The sequence below is a fragment of the Macadamia integrifolia genome, chromosome 10, assembly GCF_013358625.1.
Source record: "Macadamia integrifolia cultivar HAES 741 chromosome 10, SCU_Mint_v3, whole genome shotgun sequence".
Lineage (NCBI taxonomy): Eukaryota > Viridiplantae > Streptophyta > Magnoliopsida > Proteales > Proteaceae > Macadamia > Macadamia integrifolia.
In genome coordinates, this window is record NC_056566.1 from 306287 (window position 1) to 324396 (window position 18110).

Genomic DNA, 18110 nt, shown 5'->3' on the forward strand with positions numbered 1-18110 from the left:
TTTAGTTGGCCTAGCATTTGTGACACTATTGGAAAGCTTGCTTTTGGTGCAAACATTACCCATATTTGGATAAACCGAAACCTTAAAAGGACTCCCAAATCCCGCACTTTTGATAACATTTGGAAAACCATCTTCTTCGATGTTGGCTCCAAACTTGACTGCCTTCACCATCATCCAGTGCGTAATTCCCCAAGGAGCAGGCTCATTGTTGTCCCCTAGAGCCTTCCTTCCTCCATTCTTCTCCTCCCAACCCCCTAATGTTCCCCCCTTTTTCTCTTTCTGGCTAGCTGGCCTTTGTTGTAAGGTTTTCCCTATTCTGTCCCCCTCCCCCTTGAGGGTTTGCCCCTTTTCGGACCCTTCCCCCTTGTATTTGTTTTTTCCTCTTGGTAATGAATTCATTTATTCATCAAAAAAAAATACAAGGAGCTCCATAGATCTTTATGTTTTTATAGATATCCTCCAAAAGTATTTTATTATTAAAAAATTATTGATATGATCCTTGTCTCATTGGATACAGCACCCTAGTTGGTATAAAAGAGAAAAACACGATGACTTCTCCAGAGATAAAATCTCACAGCAGAAAAGTAAAAACTGAACTCTAGAACCAGGCACAGACAGGCTGGTCGGGGAAAAAAAAATATATATATATATATATATAGCAAGAAAACTCAGATCTTATGGAAGAACTCCAGCCGCAGGAAGAAAAAGAAAAGGCAAGAAACTCCAGATTGTAGGAAGTAAACTTCCAAGCTTCAAGAGAAAAAAGAAGATTAGACACAAGGAATGTCTGATCTTGCTAATATTCTGGTTGAAGGACGGATTAATGAGGAAGAACAGCTCTATAAATCTGGAACATGATTTGATGGCTAGATTCTCAGATATAGAGAAGACACAGAAATAGGAGATTCCCAAGAAACTGCATAAATGAATCTGATCACAGTTGTCAAGGCATCGCTAAGGCGACAGGCGACAGTCGCCTTGTTGCACTGCATGTCGCCTTGTGTTTTTGGCACTTATTTATGCCAAATATCATTTAAGTAAATGATCATTTACTTAATATATTATTCATAAATAAGCAAATACCCCCTATTTGAATCCAATAAAAATAGTTTAAAAATCAAATTCCAAAAGGATAAAAAGTCAACCCACCAGTCCAAGAACAAAAACTAGATTTTGGATATAGGGGCAATATTCAACTTTTAAATGCTGAGGTTTTTCTCAATTATGAAAATTTTATAAATTCTATCATGTTAAAACATTGCTAAAAACCAAAAATCCAGTAAAATAATCTTTTGTTTTGATATCTATAAATTATTTCATTCAGGCGATTTTAATAGCATTCACGCACTTAAAAATAAGTTTGACCGGAGCATAACTTTGTCATTACAACTCAGATTTAATTAATTTTAGACTTGTTGGAAAGTTGATTTTATGTTATAACTAATACAAAAAGTCTCATATAAAAATAAAATCATTTGACCGGTCAAACTTATTATCGAATAAGAAGTCATTTCTCTAAATGTTGATTTTTTATTACTTAATATGACTTACTGTTAATTTTTTATGATTTAATGTGGCTAAAGGTTGATTTTTAACAACTTGATGTTACTTAATCTTTTTTTATGATGCAAAGTATATATGGCTTACTAAATAATGTTAGAAAATAGGAAAAATAAAAAATAATACTTGTTCGCCTTAAGGCGGGCGCCTTCTCCCCTTAAGTGCTTAGACACCCCTCCACCGTCTTGGTTCGCCTTAGTGCCATGACAACTATGGATCACGCAACAAATCTTCCTTGAAGACTCTCAATAATACATTATAAGGAAAATGACTGATTATACTAGCTCTGACACAATGCGACTAAAACAGATCAGATGTAACCAACAAATAACCAAAGAAGATGGAAGATGAAAGAAGAGATTAGGGGACGAGAAGAGCCAGCCGATTGGAAGGAAAATAATGACTTCTTCCTTCCAATCGGCAGCAATAACTAGTATTTATAAAGGCAATAATATTGGTATCTACAGAAAACACCACCAACTCATGCATATAACACATAACCCCAAAGTAAGAAATAACAACTACAAAACTACACCCCAGTGGCTAGGCTTTATAACACTTCTACTTGACACTTTATTACTTAACAAATACCATGACAAATTTCCTATTAATTTACAAACTATATAAGTAACTTGAATATAAGAGGGGAAAAAATTGTTAACGTTTGATCTTTGGTGAAAATTGGGGGTTATGTGCCGGGTTAATCTTTGTGACAGGAGTGGTGGTTATCTCAGTGCCCTACAGTGTTGAGGTTATTGTAGAAACGCAACCCTAAAACGATGCAGAAGACAATGAAGAAATAAGAAAAAACAATGCACACAGGTTTACGAGGTTCGGCAAGATTGCCTACGTCCTTGGTGAAATGAGACACTGCTTCACTATCAATGGAGAATAGGGTTACAACGCTCATCCTCACACCTCTAGGTATTTCTTGCATTACAGAGAAAGAAACCCTCGCTACAAATATATAGCAAAAAACCCTAATTTGGAAAGTACAAAACTTCCCTTAAATAAAAAATTCAAGCAGGGGGCTGCGACCTACTATACCCCCGCTATGCAAGGGAGCCTCCTGCCCCCCTTGCAACCCCCACGGCCCTCTAACCGGCTAGTGGGACCGCCGTCCTGCCTGTCGAGGCGCCTGCACCAGTACTTCCTGGATTAAACTGTGACGGAATACAAGACATCGTACACCAACCGTTATTGGGTAGTGTTGTTATAGTTTCTCTTCTCTTTTCTTATTCTTGTTGATTCCCCCCTCCCCAAAAAAAAGTTTTTATCCTAAATCTTTATTACTCATTCAAAATGAGCTATCAAACTACCCAAAAAGTCTAAGATATATATATATATACACACACATATCTGAGATCACCCATGCTTTATCCTTTGCTGAGCAAGTAACATCTTTGTACTGTGGGGGTATATGTGTGTCACAATGGCTTGGGTGTTAAGTCACTCACAATGGGGTTTGGTGTCTTGCATTAGTTTGAGTTATATTTCGTATATATTTTGTCTATATTCTGTTTCCTATTGTCTTTATTTCTATTTCTTTCCTAGTTGGGGTAGTTATTCAGTTTCCTAGTTAGATATATTAGAAAGTCTTTATTTCCTTTTCTCTTGTGATTCTGGGATTATAAATAAAAACAAAGTGGAGACTGCTAAAGCATGATTCTGTGAACTCTAGCAATCTCGGTTCTTCTTCTTCCTCATCTTTGTGATTGCTGGTTATTAGTCTTTGATAATATTAGATGGTATCAGAGCACTAATATCTGGTGATCACTCTTCTTTCGATAGTCCATTGGAAGACTGTCCCTATTCTCTGGTTGCAGCAACTTGTGCTGCCTATTTGCAAGTTACAGCCTGGTTTATGATTGTCGAATGGGATAATGACTTGTGACTAATATGACACCACCCATCTTTATTTATAACAATGGAGAGAAGGTTTTAGAGAAGTAGGAAGACCATTAAACCTCTTAGGGTCCGTTTGGTAACTGATACTTTCCCTAAAACCCACAAAACTCATTATTACAACACTCCCCCTCAAGTTGGTGCATAGATATCACATATGCCCAACTTGCAGATAATATGATGAAACATCTTACTACTAAGACCTTTAGTAAATACATCAGCCAGTTGTTCATTACTGGGAACAAAAGCCATAGTGATAAGGCCCATATTCAGCTTCTCTTTGATGAAGTGTCGATCGATCTCCACATGCTTGGTTCGATCATGCTAGATAGGGTTGTGAGCAATGCTAATGGCAGATTTGCTGTCACAAAAGAACTTCATAGGAAGAGTAGCAGGAATAGCCAAATCAGTGAGAAGACCATGAAGCAATAGGAGCTCACAAATGCCATATGCCATAGCACGGAACTCTGCTTCAGCACTTGAACAGGCAACCATGGCTTGCTTCTTGCTACGCCATGTAATAAGATTACCACCAACAAAGGTACGATAACCAGTAGTAGACCTGAGGTCATAAGGGGAACATGCCCAACCCGCATCTGTGAAGGCCTCCCCCCTAAGGTGATCATTAGGAGAAAAAAGGATGCCACGTCCTGGGGCAGATTTCAAGTACCGGAGAATACGTAGCACAGCTTCCATATGAGTCGAGTAGGGATCATGCATGTACTGACTAACCTGGCTGATAGCAATGCTATGTCAGGGCATGCATGAGAAATAGATCAACAGCCCCACTAATCTCTGATATCTCCCCTTATCAACTAGATCACCTTCCTTACTACTCAGGTGACCATTAGCTTCAATAGGAGTGTTTGCCAGCTTACACCCCAACATGCATGTCTCAGAGAGAAGATCAAGCACATACTTCTGCTGAGACAAGTAGATCCCACGAAAAGACCTGGCAACTTCAATGCCGAAGAAGTAATGAAGTTGTACTAGGTCTTTGATCTCGAATTCCTCACTCAAGTATCTTAAGGCGAGAGATTTCTGCCAAATCATCACAGTAACAACAATATCATTTACATAGACTATTAGGATAGCAATCTTCCCATCAGATCTCTTGATGAATAGAGTGTGGTCGGCATTGCTTTGAGAGTAACCTATAGCAACCATAGCCTTATAGAAACGTCAGAACCAAGCATGAGGGGGATTGCTTCAGCCCATACAGAGCACGCTTTAGCTTACATATCTTCCCTTGGGTTTTGAAGCAAGTGAACCCAGGAGGAATGTCCATATACACTTCCTCCTCAAGTTCTCTATGAAGGAAGGCATTCTTCACATCTAACTGCTGGAGATCCCAATCTAAGTTGGTGGCACAAGCCAAAATAACACGAATTGTGTTCATCTTAGCAACTAGAGCAAAAGTCTCCTAGTAGTCAATCCCATGAGTCTGTGTGAAGCCTTTGGCAACAAGTCTGGCCTTGTACCGATCCACTGTACCATTAACCTTCTGTTTTACTATGAAGACCCATTTGTACCCAACTGTCTTCTTTTGTGAGGGAAGACACACCAGATCCCATGTGTCATTCTTCTTCAGAGCCTGCATCTCTTCAACCATAGCTGCCTACTATTGGGAGTCTGCATTCGCTTCTTGCCAGATATGAGGAATGGACACAAAGGAAAGAGAAGACACAAAACTATAGTAGGAAGGAGAGAGTGAGTCATAAGAAACAGTTTTAGTAATAGGATGTAAAGTACAAGACCTAATGCCTTTACGAACAGCAATAGGCAACTAAAGAGACTGATCAACAGAAAGAGAAGGAGAATTACCAGGGTCCAAGGGGACATGATCATGCACAAGAAGAGACGACTGGCATGGTAAGGTAGATGCTGGATGTGTAGTGGTCTGAGTCTGCTCTCTAAGATCCCTCAAGGCTAGATCTAATTCCAACTTCATTCCCCTCCTTCATTCAAGGGATGGATCAACCTCAGTATTCCTGCTGACAGCCTGACATCAAAGCGGAAGTTGCTGCCTACTTCACCGACCTTTTCAATCCATCTAGTGCCCCCACCACCCCCCTCTTTTCCCCATAATCATCTCAGTAAATTCATTCTTGGCCATCTCCTCCCCTCTCTCCATTCTATTTTGGTGAGAAATCATAGTAGCTATCCTCTCCATAAGTCTAATACTGCTCCTGGGCTAGATGGCTTTAGTATGGCTTTAGTAGCTATTCTCTCCATAAGTTTTTTTCCTTAAACCTAATCAAATCAAAGGAATCAACCACACCTTCCTCTGCCTCTTCCCTAAATCGGAAGGTGCTTCTTCTATGACGAACTTCAGGTCGATTTCCCTTTGCAATCTCCTGTACAAATTCACAGCCAAAATTCTTGAAAATAGAATCTAATTGGTCATCGACTCCATTGTTAGTTCAAACCAATTTGCTTTCATCTCTGGAAGAAGCATTGTTGATAATATTATCCTTCGCCAAGAAATCGATAAAGGCTTTGACAGAAAATCTCATTCTCCTGCTACCCTTTTGAAGATTGATAGCCATAAGGCTTTTGACTCCATCTGGTGGGATTTTATCTCCAAAGTCCTCCTCTAAATGTCTTTCCCTCCCTCCTTTGTCCAAAAAAAGGATTCACTCTTGTTAAGATTGAGGAGTTAGGCTCAATCAGCGACAGAGGCAATAGGAGCAATTATGTCCCATCGATCCCTGTTTCCGTGTTAGACTATTCTGCTCTGATCGCAGGTTATTCCCCTCTTTTGGAAGAATCTCAATCTCGCCTTTCTCTTCTCTTCTCTCTTCTTTTCTTCTTCTCTTTCTCTTCTTCTTTCTTTGGTTTGGATACAAGTTTCTGGGATTGTAACATGGTATCAAAGCCTCTATGATCGAGCCTTGGTTTTTCAGATTCACTCTCTCCTGATCTCGTTCTTCTGCTGAACCCTTCTGGTGTGCAGTCGCCTACTATTGTATTTACTATGGATTAAATCATATGGAGTGATTTCTTTTGCTATGGATCGTGATATGCTACTGCGGAACTGAAGTTTGAAGACCCTGGATCACAGCCACCATCTCTTCTGCCCAACTCGACATTAGTAGGGTTGCTAATAATCGTTGTGATTCCGGTGTGTTATTCTTTGTTCTCTCTTTGACCCTATCTGTTCTCTTTTTTTTTGGTCACTCATGGCTGAAACCAAAACTACTACCCCTACGGCTACTACATCTTCTTCGGACAATGTGAATGTCCAGATTACCTCCATCAAGCTCAAAGGAAGTTTGAATTACCTACTTTGGACTCAGTCTGTGAAGGTTTATCTTATAGCCAAAGATAAACTTCAATATACTACCTCTAACCCTCCTCTGTCTGATGATAAAGGCTATAATGAATGGATGAAGGAAAATGCCTTGATCTTAATCTGGTTATGGAATAGTATGGAACCAGATGTCCCTGCCAATGTCATGTTCCACACTACTGCAAAAGGTGTATGGAATGATTTGAAGGAAACATATTCTCAGGAAAAGAATATGACTCGCATCTATGATATTTATGAGAAGTTGTTCCAATTTCGCCAGTCTGACAACTCTTTTCCAAAATATTATAGTGCTTTCAAGGGAATGGTTGAAGAACTCAATGTCTTCCAGCCTTTAACTACAAATATTGACAAATTGAAGGCTCAGCATAATGATTTTTTTGTCTCTAAATTTCTGGCTAGCTTGAATAATGACTTGAAGGCAGTGAAGGGTCATTTACTTGTTGGCGATACTGTCCCTACACTGAATGATACTTATTCAAGACTTCAGCGTATTACATCTTCCACCAAACCTAATTAGTCCTCCAAAGACAATTCAGCCTTCCTTGCCAACCGTGGATGTGATCGCGGTCGTGGGGGAGGTCGTGTCTGCTAGTCGAGGTTCTAATGGACAGCCATCTGATAGGTCTTCTCGCCAGTGTACTTACTGTGGGAAGTCCAACCATTCTGTAGAGACTTGTTGGGCAAAGCATGGTAATCTAGAGTGGGCAACCCAGTTAGCCAATCATGCAGTACTGACACAATGTCTCCCACTGATACTAAACCGAGAACTTCCTCAGGAGATTTGTCTACTAGTCTACGTGATGACATTAATCAACTACTAAGGCGTTTGCAAACTCTTGAGGCATCCTCTAATACATCCAATGGTGCGTCTACATCTCTTGCTACCTTGGCCCATGCAAGTACCTCAACCCTTCTTACCACTACTTCTACTCCTGGATAATTGATTCAGGTGCCTCTGCTCATATGACTAGTAAGTCATCCTTGTTTAAGTCATTTTCTCCAAGTACAAACTCTACATCTCTTGTTCTTGCAAACGGTGCTTCAACACTGATGTTAGGTCATGGTACTATCTCACCAACATCCTCACTTAATTTGTCCTCTGTTACATGTTCCCTAATTTCCATTAAGTCTCCTCTCTGTAAGTCAGTTAACCAGGTCATTAAATTGCTCAGTAACTTTCTTTCCTTCTTATTGTGTTTTTCAGGATCTTCACACGAAGAAGACGATTGGTGGAGGGCATGAAAATGATGGTTTATATTATCTCAACTGTGGCACTCGTGCTTCTTCTGCTGCTACTACTGTTGTTGGGGATGTGACTCCTTTCCAATGGCAGTGTCGTTTAGGACACTTCTCTTGTCTAGGTTGAAAATTTTAATTCCTAGTTTTAAGTCTGTGCTCAAGTTAGAGTGTGAAGCCTGTGAGTTGGGAAAGCATCACTGTGTGTCCTTCCCATCTCGCTCCATGTCTCGCAGTCAGTCTTTATTTTCTTTAGTACATTCTGAAGTTTAGGGTCCTTGCAGAGTCAGCAATAGATTTGGATTTCGATATTTTGTGACTTTTGTGGATGATCATTCTCGTCTTACATGGTTGTATCTGTTAAAGGATCGATATAAATTTTTATATGTATTTCAGAATTTTTACAATGATATAAAAACTCAGTTTGGCATTTTAATTAAGATTTTTCAGTCTGATAATGCTTTAGAGTATACCCAAAATGAGATTTCTGATTTTTGTGCTAATTGTGGGATGATACACCAAACTAGTTGTGCTTATACCCCCTAGCAAAATGGGGTAGTTGAGCGCAAAAATCGGCACCTTCTCGAGGTAGCACAAGCTATTATGATATATATGCATGTTCCAAAAAAAATTTGGTGCGATGGGGTTTTAATAGCCTGTCACTTGATTAATCGCATGCCTTCCTCAATTCTTTCCGATCGGTCTCCTTTTTCTATTGTGTTCCCTAATCTGCCAAGTTTTTCAGTTCCTCCTCGTGTCTTTGGTTGTGTGTGTTTTGTTCATAATTTGCATGCACCGTCAGATAAATTATCTCATCAGTCCATTAAGTGCATTTTTTTAGGTTATACATGTACTCAGAAAGGGTACAAGTGCTATAATCCTGTTACTCACCGAAATTTTGTTAGTGCCAAGGTGTCTTTTTTATAAGGCACATCATTTTTTTCTCCTCAGGCATCCCAATCTGGGATGGAGTGGAACTCTCCAACTCCTCCCATTCCGTCTCTCATTCCTTTTCCTGATGTTCATAGTGCCAACGACACACCTCCCCTATAGTTTTATCAGCGTAAGAAGAAGCTTGGACAGCATAGTGTCGATACCAATGCTCCAGATGATTCGCTCCCCCCATTGCCGCCTTCCTCTGATGACTTACCAATTGCTCAACGTAAAGGCACACAAACTTGCACACAAAAATCTATGGTTGTGTATCCCATTGATAACTTTGTTTCCTTGTCTCATCTCCCCTCAACTATCCATGGTTTTGCCTTGTCTCTATCTACTAACACCATTCCCCGATCTCATGTTGACGCGTTGCATATACCTGGGTGGAAAGGTGTCATGGATGTAAAAATGGATTCTCTATTAAATCGTGCTACCTGGAGCCTGGTAGATTTACCTCTGGGTAAGGACTTGGTGAAGTGTCGCTGGGTTTACACTATTAAGTATCATTCTGATGGCTCTGTTGAGCGCTTGAAAGCCCGTCTGGTTGCCAAAGGGTATATTCAGACATATGGGGTTGATTATTTTGAGACCTTCTCACCGGTTGCTAGGCTGAACTCTATTCGCCTACTTATTTCTCTTGTTGTCAACTTTGATTGGCCTTTGTTTCAGTTGGACATCAAAAATACCTTTTATATGGTGATCTACAAGAAGAGGTGTACATGGAGCAACCTTCTGGTTATGTTGCTCAGGGGAAACATAGAGGCCATGTGTGTCATTTACACAAGGCTATCTATGGACTTAAACAGTCCCCTCGGGCATGGTTTGACAAGTTTAGCACTACCATGGTATCTAGAATGCCTTTTTATATAGTGATCTATAGGAAGAGGTGTACATGGAGTAACCTCTTGGTTATGTTGCTCAGGAAAAACATAGAGGCCATGTGTGTCGTTTACACAAGGCTATCTATGGACTTAAACAGTCCCCTCGGGGCATGGTTTGACAAGTTTAGCACTACCATGGTACCTTGTGAATTTTCTCAGTGTTATTCTGATCACTCTGCTTTTGTTCGTCACAGAGGTAATAAGTTGGTTGTCTCAGTGGTTTATATGGATGATATCAATCTCACTAGTAATGATGAGACAGGAATTTCCAATGTGAAGAACTACCTACAGTAGCACTTTCAGACCAAAGACTTAGTCAGCTTCACTATTTCCTCGGGACTGAAGTGATTCGATGTAAGAAGGGGATTAGTTTATCTCAAAGGAAGTATGTGTTGGACCTTTTATCTAATACTGGTATGCTTGCATCCAGGCCTGTAGATATCCCTATGGACCCTCACCAAAAGTTTGGGGTTAGTGATGGAGAACCTATCCAGGATGTGCATCAGTACAAGAGTTTAGTTGGCAAGTTGAGATATCTTACAGTCACACGACCTAACATCTCTTATGTTGTTGGGGTCCTTAGTCAGTTCATGCAATCTCCTTAGAAAGCACATTGGGATGCAGATGTTCGTGTTCTTCGCTATTTAAAAGGTGCTCCTAGTAAAGGGTTGATCTATCGTCCTAATCGGCACGTGGATCTTGTTGGATACTCTGATGCTGATTGGGTTGGCTCTGCTAGTGATCGTAGGTCCACTATAGGGTATTGCACATTTGTTGGAGGTAATTTGATTACATGGCGAAGTAAGAAGCAGAATACCATTACCCGGTCTAGTGCTGAAGAAGAATACAAAGTTGTGGCTCACACCACTGCTGATTTGATTTGGTTACGGTAGTTACTTTTGGAGTTGGGGTTTCCAGTAACTAAGCCTATGAAGACGTACTGTGACAACCAAGCTGCTGTTTACATTGCTAGTAACCCAGTCTTCCAAAAGAAGACCAAGCACATCGAAGTGGACTGCCACTTTGTTCGTGATGCTGTTCTGAAGAAGCTAATCAAGACTCCTTTTGTTCCATCCTCAGATCAGATAGCTGACATGTTCACTAAGTCTCTCTTTGCTCCTAGTTTTCGTAATGGTAGTACCAAGCTGAGCATGGGTGATGTATATGCTCCAGCTTGAGGGGGAGTGTTAAAATTGAGGCGTTAGGCGATAGGGGCAATTATGTCCCATCGATCCCTGAATCTATGTTAGGGCTGACTAGCGTGAGTTCAAGGGTATTTTTGTACCTGCTTTAATTTCTGAAATATATATATTAAGGGTGTAACCTGTGATTACACTATTCTGGTCTGATCGCAGGTTATTCCCCTCTTTCAGGAGAATCTCAATCTCTCCTCTCTTCTCTTTTCTCTTCTTTTCTTCTTCTCTTTCTCTTCTTTTTTCTCTGGTTTGGTTACAGGTTTCTGGGATTGAAACAACTCCTATATTTCCACTCCTCGCTTCTCGGTCCTTGTCAATGGTAGTCATACAAGTTTTTTCCCCTCTTCTGTTGGCTTTCAGGGAAGGATGCCCCTTGTCCCCTTTTCTATTCTCCCTCTCTATTGAAGTGCTCTCCAAATTCATCCGATCCTCCACTGACCTTCATCTCATTACCCTCATCCCCAAATTCAAATGCCTCAAGCTTACCCATCTAGCTATTGCAGAGGATCTTATGATCTTTTATAAGGCCGCCACCCTTTCCATCTCTTCTATCATGTCCTCCCTTCGCTCCTTCGGGCTTCTTTCTGATCTTCGAATCAACCTCTCCTCAAATCCCATCTCTTCATCGCAGGTGTCTCGGACTCCATCTCCTTGAGGTCTCAGGCTTTACTCATGGTCCCCTCCCATCAAATATCTGGGCCTTCCACTCATTACTGCTAGACTTTCAGCCCACCATGCTACCCTATTCACGACTTATGAGAAAGAAGCTCCAACTCTAGAAAGGTAAATGAATGTCCTATGCAGGTCGTCTTGTTCTTGCCAATTTTGTGCTTCAATCTATGTATCTCTACTGGCCTGGTGCCCTTGCCCTCCCTCAATCCGTCATTAAGACCATGGAATCCCTGATTTGCTCTTTCATCTGGAAAGTAACAGATTCTTCTAAATTCCTTCATCCCCTCAGCTATTCCTCCTTATACCTTCCCAAATCTAAAGGTGGTCTCGACCTCCGAAGAATCAAAGAAGTCAATTCCATCGGTATCTTTAAACTAACATGGAAAATCGTTTCTAAACACAATAGCATTTGGGCCTCTTGGGTCTACTCCTCCACCCCTTAAAAATGACTCTCTTTGGTATGTTCCCTCTTCTCCTGATTCCTCCCGGGTTTGGCGCAACATCCTTAATACTAGGGTCATTGCTACCAGAGCCATCTCTTTTGCCATAGGAAATGGTGCCTCCACTCTCCTTTGGATTGATCTGCAGCACCCCTCGAGTACCCTATCATCCATTGTCAGCCAAAGATTCATCTACTCCGATTTGAACAGAAAGGCTACAGTAGCCTCCATTCTGAACAATGGTTTTTGGTCCCCCTCCCTCTTCCCCTCCTCTTGCTAATCTTTGGTCCTCCCTTCCCCCCCCCCTCCCCAATTCCCCCTGGCCAAATAGGAAGGGAGGATAAAATTTATTGGCTTCCCTCTTCCATTGGAGAGTTCTCTTCTACCTCGGCTTGGGATCTCGTTCACTCCAAAGGTCCTCTTATTCCATGAAGGAACATTATCTGGTTCAAAGGTTATATCCCCTGCCATAGATATACAGCTTGGCATGCCATCTCTAACTGCCTCCCTCACAATCTTTCCTTCTCCACTAACATATCCAGGTCTCCCCTTCCTATTGCCTATGTTAGAATGCCTCCGAAGATGCAGACGATCTTTTCTTCTTTTGCCCCTTCTCCTCTTCAATTTGGAAAATGTTCCTCAGCCACATCTGGCCTTCCAGAAGAACTATTCTCCCTGAGTCGTGAATGGATTTGGATTGCCATAACTTTTTCAGGAGTTACTGTTTGCGATAGTATCGGAAAGCTCGTCTTCTATGCCACCATCAATCATATCTGGATGGAACGTAACCTGCATAGGAGGACTTCCAATTCCAAATCCTATAACAAGAATTTGGAAGGCCATCTACTCATACATCAATTCCTAATTAGTCTCAATTATGCTCAGAAATGTTAGAGATACCCTAAGGAACAACCTCATTGTTGTATCCTGGGGTCCTCCCCCTAACTATCTTGTCTTAACCTCTCTTTATTGTTCCCCTTGCCTACCAGTTCCCCCCTTAGCTGCTAGCCCGGGGTTTTCTACTTTTGGTTTGTAGCCTTCGCCCCACCCCCCCTTTTTTCCCTTGTATATTTCATTTTGCTTGGTGATGAATTTATTTATTCATCCAAAAAGAAAAAATAAGAAATATATTAATTATACAACATATAAACTATATAACTAAACTAAATAACTACAAAATATTTTCCAGAATGAAATATATGGCACTTGCCTTGGTCCCCAACTAGGCAAAGCCTAGATTAGGGTCCACGGTGGCTGGCCATTGCCTTGGTGCAATGACTACTATGTTGGTCAAATAAATGAGTCGATGCAGTTGCATACTCTAACAAGAGAAGTGGAAGGCCAAGATGATGTAATTAAGGCATGGTTCAAGATCTCGCCGAGATCTCGTCAATATCTCGTTTTTTCAAAAAGGCGAGACGAGATGCATTGCGAGATATAAATTGTACAAAAACTCGACTGAGATCTCGCCAAATCTCGCCTCTCTACTTTTTTTAAGAAAAAACACTAAGGAGCAAGGATTTTGGTGCTTTTGCTTGAGGATCTCCATTCCTACACTCATTGAAGCTTAAAGAGTAGAGAATATTACCTCATCATCCACATTTGGTGTTACTTTTCTTATATATGATGTCTTTAAATTCTTATAATTATGTTGTGTCATGTGTTGATTGTGGAATGTGGATTGTGGAATATAGCAGACTAGCCTAAGGTCCGAAAAGTCGGAGACTAATTACATAGGGTACGAAGTCAAAGTACAATTTTAGATTTGATATTTAAAAAACTGATGTTTCCATTGTGTTTAGAAGGCCAAAAATAGGATAAATACCAACTTTCAGGGGCTACGAAGACTATATATATAGCCACCGAGACCAACCACCGATTCGACCCGGAAAAAACACATGATCTCGGCAAGATCTCTCATTTTTGGATTAGAGAGATGGGGGGTGAGAGCGAGATCTTAAACCTTGAATTAAGGTAGCCTAAGATATTGGTTATCCAGATTCATGGAACCAACCCCTAATGGTTGGGCTGAAGCTCATACAACAATGACAATGACGACAATTTAACATGTACACATGAAAAACATGGGACCTAACAATATCATTTTGAGAATCTAGACAAATCATATAAACATGAATGTACTGCCAAAGCTCTGAAGCATATATAACTACAGAAAGGGCACAGTGAAAAGTTACATGCTATCTGGGTCTGAATAACAGTCCTTGTCAAGTATCTTTACAGCTACCCTTGTCCCGTTCCATTTAGCAATTTGATATGTTCCCTAGTAAGATAACAGAAAATGGCATAATGAGTATAAGGCAAAGAATTATTATTAGAGCAAAAACAAAATACATGTTCATTTTTTCAGAGGCTTGTGAGGACAGATGCATGATGAGTCAGGAAGATGAGAATTGGCTATGGCATTGATGGTTGGCACAACAGCTTCAAGAACTCAGCCAAGTAGAGCAAGAAAAGGCAGTTAGGGTTTTTCCTAGAATCAAGACCCCAACAAATCATGTGTGTGCACCGTGTCAAAAAGGGAAGCAAACAAGGGCTACCTAGAAGCCTAAGGAGCACTACTCAAGCAAGCCTTTAGATTTGATACACTCTGATTTATGTGGTCCTGTGAGAACTCAGGCTATTGGACGAGAGAGGTACTTCATACTATTCATAGATGAGTACTCTACGATGACTTGGAAGATGTTCCTCAAGGACAAGACAGAAGCCTTGGATAGTCTCAAGGAGTTCAAGAAGGGTTGAGAATAAAATTAGAAGAACAATCAAGTGCTTAAGGTCAAAAACCAAGGGAAGGAGTTCACATGGAGTTTGTTCTCGAATTTTCTCGAATTTTGCAATGAGCATGATATAAGGATTCAACACTCTGCAGACCAAAACCCTCAACAAAATGGGTTGGTTGAAGATGAAGAAGTCAGTTCAAGAAATGGCAAGGTCAATGCTCCCTGGTCACAATGTTGCACTTGCACATAGGTTTCAGAGAAGAAGCCATTTACACTGCAGTTCATATTCTAACCAGCTCTCCTTAACCTTTTGGTCTATACTAAGAGCAGGCTAGGTATAAATATCTTCAACTGGCCTCCTTGATCTCAGATCTTAAATGCATCATCAACAAATTCATTAAATGTGTTAAAGACACTCAACAGAACTATTTAAAAGGAAAGAATCCAGAACTTACTAACAGAGGTGAAAAAAAATATGAAAAGGATTTGCAAGTGTTTAATTGGAGTCAATATATACAATGTCTAACAGAAAAAAGAAATAAATCTAAATATGAGCATGCTAATACTCTGAGTTCCACGAGTAAATAAACCATTTTCCTTAGCACTTAAATTGGCTAACAGATGGAGATAAAGAAGAAAGGGGGAGAGAGGAGGAAATACAACACTCATAGCAAACCATACATAGTTCTTAGAACACCATGAACTCATAATGAAGGAAAAAAGAGCATGCCTTTGAAATACCATCACCCTTGCGAAGCTGAAGTTCTAGGGGATTAAGCTCATACTCTGGAACTTCACGAGGATTCGAGACAGCCATTGGCGTCTTCTTGATTTTCTGAAACCATCAGTCAGGAAATTTTTTTAATTAGTTAATTTACATTTTCAAAAAACTCTGTGTTTTCCATCCGAAAAGTAGGGAAATGTTTGAGTCTGTACTGGAACTTTGGCTCCTCGAGCCTTCAAAATGTTGAAAATTTCTATATTTCCATAGAACTTTGCATCAGCAGCAGCCTGTCATGAGAAACAGCACCATGTGAAAAGGTTGAAGCCCAAAATAAAACAAAAAATAGTAAGTCATTAAAGTGACTTGCTAGTAAATTATCCACAGCTATTTAGCTTATCTTTCTGATACAGCTAGACATATCAAATCATTCATAAATGCCAACCATAGTTGTCACGCATCTAGGTGATTCTAGGCACTGGAGGTGGAAAAAAAAACCAAGGCGACACCTTGGCTACTATGAAGCCAACTAAAAACTGCAACAGCAACACATGGAAAATTAAAAATATACAAGCGTGCTCATAGTGGATGTACTATATACTACTCATCTAAACTATCCTTGTTCACAGATTAAGAATTCATGAAATTGAACCCTCAGTACTCAGTAGCTTTACAAATAACCTGCTAAGAGGTTCTGCAGGTTCAACTGCCATCATTAATATCCAAGGTACTCAAAAATTCAATTAAGCAACAAAAACACGCCTTTCTGTCATCACACAGATCAAAAATCAGTCATGCAAAGAACAGTGCCAGGAGCCTAGGACTCACCAAGTCAATTTATAAGAAGCTTCCGAGTTATCTTGACAAAGGTAAACTAAGCATGATTCATGTATCAGGGCATCATAGATACAACACAAAGACTTTCCGCTGTATCTAGAGAATGGGACAAAAAATACAATAAGTACAAAACATAGTAGGCATGGAAGCAAAAGCCTGGCAGAGCTCCCTGCAATTAATTAATTGATACAAAAAAAAAAAGGACCAAATGAGTTCAATTCTAAATTTCAAAAAGGCAATTCAGTTATCGTAGAAATCACATACTAGTAGTGACTGCCTAATGTTTAAACTTATTCACATCTACATAAATGCATCAAGAAGCTACTGACGAAGAAAATTCCAACTCATTATAGACATGAGCAGCAAGGGTCAAATGTCTTAAGGGACCACATAAGACCATCTACAGTCCAGCTCATTGTCTCATGTCGAAGAGTGTAAATATTAGAAGAAAGAAAAAGAGAGAGAGGCAATAGATGTGTAACCAGTTGGGAGTTACAACTTGTGTGCCGTAACTCCCGTAACTCCCACTTCATTAATATATATATATATATATATAATAACCTAAAGGCTAACCAGGGACAGAACTGGAATAACTCATCAGAAAAATAAAGAGAGGGACAAATATACCCCTGATCATCTCGGTATTAGCACCCACTAGGTCTCGATTTACACTCCCCCTCAAGCTGGAGCATAAATGTTAATCATGCCCAGCTTGTTACAAATATAACCCACTCGAACACTCACCAAAGACTAAAAAAATCAGCAAGTTGTTCTCCTGCACAAACTATTAGAATATTTGTATAAGGGGTACATTAGGAACTATTTTATGTTAAGATGCCCTTATATGTAATTTCTAACATTTCTCTTATTTCTCTTTCACCTCCCTTGGGGAGGAATATGTAATTCCCTAAATATCATTTGAATCTAATATAGGTGAAATGAGCTAAGAGCTCATTCACGTTTTGCCCTCATCTCTCTTTCTCCTCTCATCTTCTCTCTACCTCTCTTCTTTCTTTCTCCTTGGTCTCTAATCTCTCTCTACTCAACTTCCAACTTGGTATCAGAGCTGCAAGGAGTTTGAGAGTTGACTAAGGTTTCATCCTCTCATTCTTTGAGTCTCTTTTGGAACCCTAGAAAATAAAGGGATCCAATAGAGGCTATACCATGTAAAGAAATTCAACAAGGTGACCTAATGGAGCTTTAGAAGCATCTTTAAGACTCTTGGAAGGAGATTGAAGCATCACAAGGACCTATTGGAGTTCATACCTCGTTTTTTGTCCCTTTCAAGCATTACCGCCAGCTTCTCTTTGGAGCTTCTCTTTCTCTCTCATCAAGTGGCTGTTGGGGATGGGGCTAGGCTTGTAGGTGTCGCACAATGCCCCTTGTTTGGCCATCCTAAGCTCAGGTTCAAGAGTAGTTGTGTTGGTTGAGCACAACTCAGAAATATGTTTGCTGCCAGGTATCGCTAGTACCTTTTTTTTCTGCATTTATGGTGTAGAATGACCTATATGGTGTTCTTGGGCTGTTTTTTGATGAAGATATCCTATCCTATGATGCATGTGTGTGATATTGGAATGATGTACTACAGTTACTAGTGGATTAAATTGGTTTAATCTCAAGTTTCAAGTTTCTTTTGCTTGCTGGAATTTTTTTTTTTTTTTTTTTTTTTTTT

General features: G+C 40.1%; 1 protein-coding gene across 2 annotated transcripts in view; it reads right to left on the reverse strand.

Moving 5' to 3' along the window:
* LOC122091326 (integrin-linked protein kinase 1-like) overlaps positions 1-18110 on the reverse strand; it is a 119221-nt gene that overhangs the window by 79039 nt on the left and 22072 nt on the right. For both annotated transcript variants that reach the window (XM_042661195.1, XM_042661194.1), the window contains 3 exons: positions 15817-15891; positions 15611-15715; positions 14338-14423 (listed from right to left, as the gene is read on the reverse strand). In XM_042661195.1, coding sequence (XP_042517129.1) covers positions 14338-14423; positions 15611-15715; positions 15817-15891 — 266 coding nt within the window. The remainder of the gene's footprint in view (positions 1-14337; positions 14424-15610; positions 15716-15816; positions 15892-18110) is intronic.